We start from the raw sequence: 7728 nt of genomic DNA, 5'->3' as shown, positions 1-7728 counted from the left end.
AGACAGTATCAGAATCAGCATCAGATGAATGAAGGTGGAAGCAGTGGAGGAAGCAAGAAGAACTATTTCCGTCCTAAGGGAAATCAGTTCAAGAAATCCGGGAGTAGCTCTTCGAGCTTAAGTGGATCGAGGCAGTTCAGTTCTGGCCAGGTCACGGGTTCATCTGGATATTTGTGTAACAAGTGTGGAGGATGACACTCCAGTGATCAATGCAGAGGGATATTTGGGAACTGTTTCATCTGTCAGCAGAGAGGACATTATGCCAGACAGTGTCCTCAGAAAGGTTCTGACCAAGCTCAGAGCTGGAATGCCTCTCGACAGTCATCTCAGACTGGGAGACAGGCTACTGTAGTTCACTCCTTCCAACCACCACGGCAGAACCGTCAGGGAGGTAATCAGAGTTTGAACCAACTTTCCCGACCGCAGGCTAGAGTGTTTGCTCTAAATGAAGATGAAGCTCAGGCTGCACCGAATGATGTGATTACAGGTAACTGTAAGATTTTTGGTTATCCTGCATATATTCTAATAGATACAGGTGCATCTCATTCTTTCTTATCTGAGAACTTTGTTGTGATGCATGCCTTGCCTGTTGATCCTTTGTCTGCTTATGTATCTGTTACTTCACCTTTGGGTGGAGGTATTGTGTCGAAGAATTTGGTTAGGAACTGCGAGTTGAGTTTTGATGGGAATTTGATTGAGTTTGATTGTATTGTACTTAGTCTGTCTGATTTTGACTGCATTGTGGGAATAAATGTGTTGACTACGTACAGGGCTACCGTGGACTGTTTTCAGAAGGTAGTTCATTTCAGACCCGATATGACAGATGAATGTAGATTTTTTGGTAACGGTTCTCGTTCTAAAATTCCTTTGATATCTGTCTTATCTATGTCTAGATTATTACAGAGAGGAGCCGAAGGATTTCTTGTTTATGCGATCGATATTCTGAAGTCTAGCCCTGAGCTGAACGATATACCAGTGGTTAGGGAATTCCCTGATGTGTTTGCAGATGAGATTCCGGGATTGCCACCGATGAGAGAGATTCCTTGATATCGTACTATATAATTTTAATGTAATTAATATAATATTGTTTCTTATAAAAAAAAATTAATAATATATGTTTTTTAGCTGTAATTGTTGTAATTAGGTGCATATATGTTGCTTGTTTATGAACACAGCCTACCTATATGTTTTCCTGGCTATGCTTTTAATTTTTTAGCTGATTTTTTGGGCCTCAACTTTTATCCTTGTTTGTATATGCTTTATATATTTTGTATTATTATAATTATAATTAATGAAAATACTAGAAGTTCTTGAAGAATTAGTTAGATCCATTTGCAGAAATGGTTTTTGGTTTATGACATGTTTAATCTTGTGGATATGTTTTCGTAATGAAGGTTGAATGGAGAATGATGAGGACAAAATGTTGGCTGATAAACTGGATGATTCAAAGGGTAATTGTGTTTTTACTATTCTTGCCTTGTTACCCGCAGGTCAATACATATGGTACGTCTTCATAAATTCTCATAAGTTGGTTCTTTCTCTTTATATTTTGGGTTATTTTTATGCTCTTGCTTAATGATTGATCACCATGGTGATGAACACATCAAATAGTTCTATTATTTACCTTAGTTTATGACCTGGTAATTCGATGCAAAGGAAGATCGATGTTCCGTCTTATCTTTATATTCTAGTCTCCTACGTATGTTGGCTTTATTTTGTTTCCTATTTGGTTAAGATTGGATTTGTTTCTTAAGTCTCGTTTGGTTTTCAATACTAGACTTTGTAATTAGCATGTTTCGTAAAATCCCATGTTCGAAAAGTGATGAAATTGAGTAACTACTTGGAATTTGATATTTGCAGGTTGAAAAAGATTATTTGCATGATTGAATTAAATAAGTTCAAGAAAAGGTGGAAGAAAGTAGTTGGAGAAGATGAATGTTGGGTAGATCCATTCCAACAACCATTAGAATACGTCATTGTTATTAAATGAACTCTTTATACGTTTCCGAATATATATTCAAAATGTTGTAAATATTATTTTCGAATGTTCAAAAATTGTATATTAAATTTTATTTTTTAATTTTGTATTTTAAATTACTTATAAATTGAAAAATTGTATATTAAAATTTACATTTATTTTGGTTTTTTTTTTGAAAAAAGACAATTTTTTACTTGTTGTCGTAGGTGTTTAAAATTGTTGTAGAAGATCCTCCTGTTAAAAGTTACGCTAAAAAACGACGGTTAAAAATTATTTTTTTTGAGAGAAAAGACAACAGTTTTTAACTCTCAAAGACAACAATTTTTAACCGCTAAAAACTGTTATTTTTTTTCTCAAAGACAACAGTTTTTTAACTGTTATCTTTGAGTGGGGCCTTTTAAAACAGTTTTAAACCTCCTACGACAACTGGTAAAAAATGTTTTTATGAGGAGTTTTTTTGTAGTGATTGACCGCAACATCGACATCCATTCTCAGCTTATTGATCTGCAGCCTGCTCCAGCACAACGTTTTCATAACTGCACCGGTGATCGAACCGGTCTACCTAAAAAAATGATCCAATCGGTCGAACCGTTTTAAGAGTACGGTCGAACTAGAAAACCGTTTATATAATTGTAACGTCCCAATTTCTCAATCGAAACGTTACTCAAACATACTTACTTAAAGATTTGGTAAAAATAAAAACTTTGCGGAAGCATCATCTTATTTATTAAAATAGCGTATAAAATGTGCACAAAATAAAATAGCATCTAAAAATATTTGCCAAAACATGGCCATCAACTAAAAAAAAAAAATTTAAACTTGTTTGCCTCTCATCAAATAAAAGGTTTAAAACATCTTCTATTCTAAAGGATTCACACTCATGCATTACCCGTTGGACCGACCCCTGCCTCTTCTTCATGTCCGCCCACATAATCATCAATAAAAGCATCCACATCATCATTACCTGCACCATTCAAGTATAGAGAGTCGAAAGACTCAACAAGAGCATGCAGAAAAGGATTTTTTAACTTTAAAAGGAAACATTAACTTAAACTCCCATGCAATAAACATAACTTTAATATAGCCATATCATAAAAATATTTGGGGAGATGAAGTATGAGTAGTGTGATAATCGTCATAACGAGTCATTCATAGTTTCCTGTTGATCAGACAAGCATATGGCATTAAGCCCGCAAACTTTCATTCTTTGGATAGCCGCTCCGGAGCTCATCCCGAAGTGCATACCCCATATAACCATCCCGTGAGCCATGTTTGGATAGCCGCTCCGGAGCTCATCCCGAAGTGCATACCCCATATAATCACCACAAGACGCATAAATCATCAAAATATTTTCCATGCATCATAACATTCATCTTATCATGTCATTTTCATAAATCTCGTACATGCTCATAAAGTTTCTCGTGATGCTACATGCTTAAAATCCGTCAAAACATTTCATGAGAAGTTAACTTTCATGAGAAAATCACATATTCATGCAATACTTAACCTGACTGATCCACGCGAGGCATTCCATCCGTTTCGGACCTTGAAAACTTTAAAATTCTTCATGAACATTCTTAAAAATAATTAAAATACATTAAAGTATAAAAATCATGATTTTTAGGACTCAAAAACTCATAAAATGGGATGGGAATTTCGAACTTGCGGCACGGCCGCGCGCTCAACCAGCGCGGGCACGCCGTCCACTCGCAAAGTGGGTGCGGGCGCGCTGCGTAAAAGTGCAGGCGTGCCTCCTGCTCGCAGATTTATGCGACATAGGCGCAGGCGCGCTGCATGGCAGCGCGGGCGCGCCTTCACATCTCCTTTTCCAAAAACTGATCTTTTCTGCATTTTTTTTTCAAAACCCACAATGCTTTGGGACGTTTTTCCATTAAAAAAATATCATTCTACAACATCATAAACTCAAAATAACTTATACCAATGCATCAAACATTTCAAAGATTTTGAATCAAAACCTTCAAAACTACTTTTACCCAAAAATCTGATTTATTGCCTTCAAATCTTTCAAAACTTGATAAAAATGAACCGAACACCTCAGGAATGCTTCACGTATCACAATCAAGCAACATACTCATAGAAATTTTCATGAAAACATTCATAGATCATCAATCAAATACCTAGGGTTTTACCTTGAAAATAACTATATTCTTGAATTGGTTTAAAAATAGTAAAAACTTGCCTGGATTGATTCGATTGGAAATAACCTGAGCGGTAGGACGATCTAGCCTCGAGCCTCTAAAGAACCCTAGCCTTGATGCAGCGTTTGAGAGAGATTTTGAGGAAGAAAAGTGAGCGTTCAAATGAGAGTTCAGAATAAATTTCTTAACGCTTTTCTTTTGTGACTAATGGGCTCCAACACGGCCCATTAGTTACATTTAAAATCCTTTAAAATTTTACTCCCCACTCAATAAAATTCACTGCATCCCTTTAATCTTAATTTAACATATTTTTCTTAACTCGATTCAAGGCTAGACTCGTACCTACGACCCAAAATTAATACCAATATGAAAACTTTAAAAAAATATATAAAAAAATAACATAGCAATCACATAATTCCAGGCATCCAATAATTCACATAATTCTACATAACAATTAAATATTCTAAATAACATGCATTAAATCATATAATTAAATCAATTAATCGTGATTAAGCTAGTGAACTTTTTGGACCTTACAACTCTACCCTCCTTAAAAGAATTTCGTCCTCGAAATTCGACTTACCAAACAGTTCAGGATAGCGTGCTCGCATATCTTGTTCTGTTTCTCAAGTAGCTTCTTCAACCAACTGGTTGCTCCTTAATACTTTCACTATTGGAATCTCTCTGTTTCTCAACCTACGAACTTGTCTGTCCAAGATTTGTACAGGCATCTCCTCGTAGGACAAGTCTGGCGTCCATTTCACTGGCTCATGGCGGATAACATGAGAAGGATTTGGCACATACTTTCTTAGTATAGAGATATGGAAGACATTGTGCACACCCCCCAAGTTGGGTGGTAGTGCTAATCGGTAAGCTCGAGCCCCAATTTTTTCTAGGATCTCAAAAAATTTACCCTTTTTTCCAAATCTCATAACACCTTTCCATGGTGACACCTTTAAAAATACATGGTCACCTACTTCAAACTTCAAATCTCTACATCGCTGGTCGGCGTAACTTTTCTGTCGACTTTGAGCTGTCAACATTCTGTCTCTGATCTTAGCTATTACATCCACCGTTTGAGTCACTATATCTGGTCCCAAAACAGCTCTCTCTCCAACTTCATCCCAGTGCAAGGGAGTTATACACCTTCTCTCATACAATGCCTCATAAGGAGCCATGCCAATAGTTGCTAGATAACTATTGTTGTAAGTAAACTCCACTAAAGGTAATTTCGATTCCCAATTCCCTCCAAAGTCGATCATACAAGCTCTCAACATGTCTTCGAGTATTTGGATCACTCGTTCTGACTGACCATCTGTCTGAGGGTGGAAAGTTGTACTGAAAGCTAGCTTTGTTCCCAATCCTCTATGTAAACTTCCCCAAAAGTTCGAAGTGAACTTAGGATCCCTGTCAGATACTATCCTCGCTGGAACTCCATGCAATCTGACAATTTCTAGAATGTACAGCTCTGCATACTGATTCATCGAGAAGTTATTCCTGACTGGAATAAAATGAGCTGACTTAGTTAACCTGTCAACTATCACCCAAATCGAGTTCATCCTTCGCGGTGAGACTGGCAATCCTACTACGAAATCCATAGTGACATCTTCCCACTTCCATGTGGGTATTGACAAGGGTTTTAGGAGTCCCGCTGGCCTTTGATGCTCAATTTTTACCTGTTGACAAGTCAAACATTCACTCACAAATTCTACGATGTCCTTCTTCATACCTGGCCACCAATATAAGGATTGCAGATCCTTATACATTTTCGTACTTCCTGGATGAATGGAATATGGAACAGTATGGGCTTCAGTCATCACTTCCACTCTCAATGAGTCTACTGCTGGCACCCACATTCTACCTCGGTTATGAACAATTCCATCTTTGACAGTGTACAATGTACCACCCTTGGCTTCATCTATGTTCCTCCACAACGTCAACTGTTCATCAGAAGCTTGGCCTACTCTGATTCTCTCAAGCAAACTATGTACTACTGTTAAGGCTGCTAGAGTGCATACCTCCATTGGTTCAAATACCTCCAAACTCATACATGCAAATTCAGCAATCAACTCCTGTTGCACTGTCAATTGGTTCAATGTTGCAGACTTGCGACTCAAGGCATCTGCTACAACATTAGCCTTACCAGGATGGTAGCTAATGTCATAGCCGTAGTCCTTCACTAATTCCAGCCATCGCCTCTGCCTCATATTCAACTCCTTCTGAAAGAAGAAATATTTTAGGCTTTTGTGATCAGTGAAAATCTGACACCTTTCGCCGTACAAGTAGTGTCTCCATAGCTTCAAAGCAAAAACAACTGCCGCCAACTCAAGATCATGAGTCGGGTAATTCCTCTCATGGACCTTCAGCTGTCGAGATGCATACGCTATTACTTTATCATCCTGCATCAACACAGCTCCTAATCCACTCTTAGAAGAATCGGTATAAACCACAAAGCGACCTGTGCCTACAGGAATTGCTAGCACTGGCGCTGAAATCAGTCTTTCCTTCAATTCTGTAAAGCTCTTCTCACATTGTTCTGACCACACAAACTTCACACCTTTTCGAGTTAAGGAAGTTAGTGGTAGGGCTATCTTGGAGAAGTCTTGAATAAATCTCCTGTAGTAGCCTGCTAAACACAAGAAACTTCGTATTTCTGTAGCATTCTTTGGGGCAGCCCAATTACAAACCGCTTCCACCTTCGACGGATCCACCTCAATCCCCTTAGCTGAAACTATATGACCCAAAAATGAAATCTGCTCCAGCCAGAATTCACACTTACTGTACTTAGCATATAGTTGCTTTTCTTTAAAAATTTGCAACACCGTAGCCAAGTGCTGATGATGCTCCTCCCTACTGCGAGAATATATCAATATGTCATCTATGAAGACTATGACAAACTGATCCAAGAAAGGTTGAAACACCTTGTTCATCAAATCCATGAACACAGCTGGTGCATTGGTCAAGCCAAACGGCATTACCAAGAACTCATAGTGGCCATAGCGAGTCCTAAATGCTGTTGTAAGGCCCGAGATTATTTAATTTTAATTCGAGAATATTTAATTTGAGAATTTTTTGAGTTTAGATTTAAATTCTAATATTCTTAAATTATTTAGGATTGAAATTGAATTAAAAAGAAGTTTCAAGGGTCAAATTGCAACTAGTGAAGAAGTGAGGGGCCAAAGTGCAATTTTTAGATTTTGAGTGGGACACTTGGCTTTTAATTGAGCTTGTACGTGTATATACTTACACATATCAGATTTCAACAATTTTCTTCAGCCAAGAACCGAGAGCTTCCATTTTATTCTTTGAAATTTCATCTTAAATCTTCAATATGTCAAGATCCGTCCGATCGAATTAAATTTCGGGCATAGTTCCGTGATCCTTGAAAGACGAGCTTTGATTTGGTGTAAGTATCTTTATGATCCAGCATATTTCGAAATTGAGATGATACAGAACTCAGAATTTGATGTTAGATATGTGTTCTTGAGCTTCTATGTTTTGTATTATCGCAATCGGGTCGAAGATTGGATGTCATTTGTATTTCTTGTGAATTTTACAGCATGTATTTCGAAACTATAGCTGCTGATATGC

At 37.5% G+C, this 7728-nt stretch overlaps 1 protein-coding gene across 1 annotated transcript; it reads right to left on the bottom strand.

The window, feature by feature from the left end:
* Positions 1-4763: 4763 nt before the first annotated feature.
* Positions 4764-5315, bottom strand: LOC140888069 (uncharacterized). Its single transcript, XM_073295743.1, has one exon. The coding sequence runs from the start codon at positions 5313-5315 to the stop codon at positions 4764-4766; it is 552 nt and encodes a 183-aa protein (XP_073151844.1).
* Between the last annotated feature and the right edge of the window lie 2413 nt (positions 5316-7728).

Source organism: Henckelia pumila, chromosome 3 (genome assembly GCF_033568475.1).
Source record: "Henckelia pumila isolate YLH828 chromosome 3, ASM3356847v2, whole genome shotgun sequence".
NCBI classification, from domain to species: Eukaryota; Viridiplantae; Streptophyta; class Magnoliopsida; order Lamiales; family Gesneriaceae; genus Henckelia; species Henckelia pumila.
The sequence above is the reverse complement of the archived record's forward strand: the minus strand, read 5'-3'. Positions and strand labels throughout refer to the sequence as shown.

What these genes read in the sequence shown, in the direction of transcription:
- LOC140888069 (XM_073295743.1), bottom strand. Translation starts at nt 5,315, where the DNA reads ATGGCTCCTTATGAGGCATTGTATGAGAGAAGGTGTATAACTCCCTTG.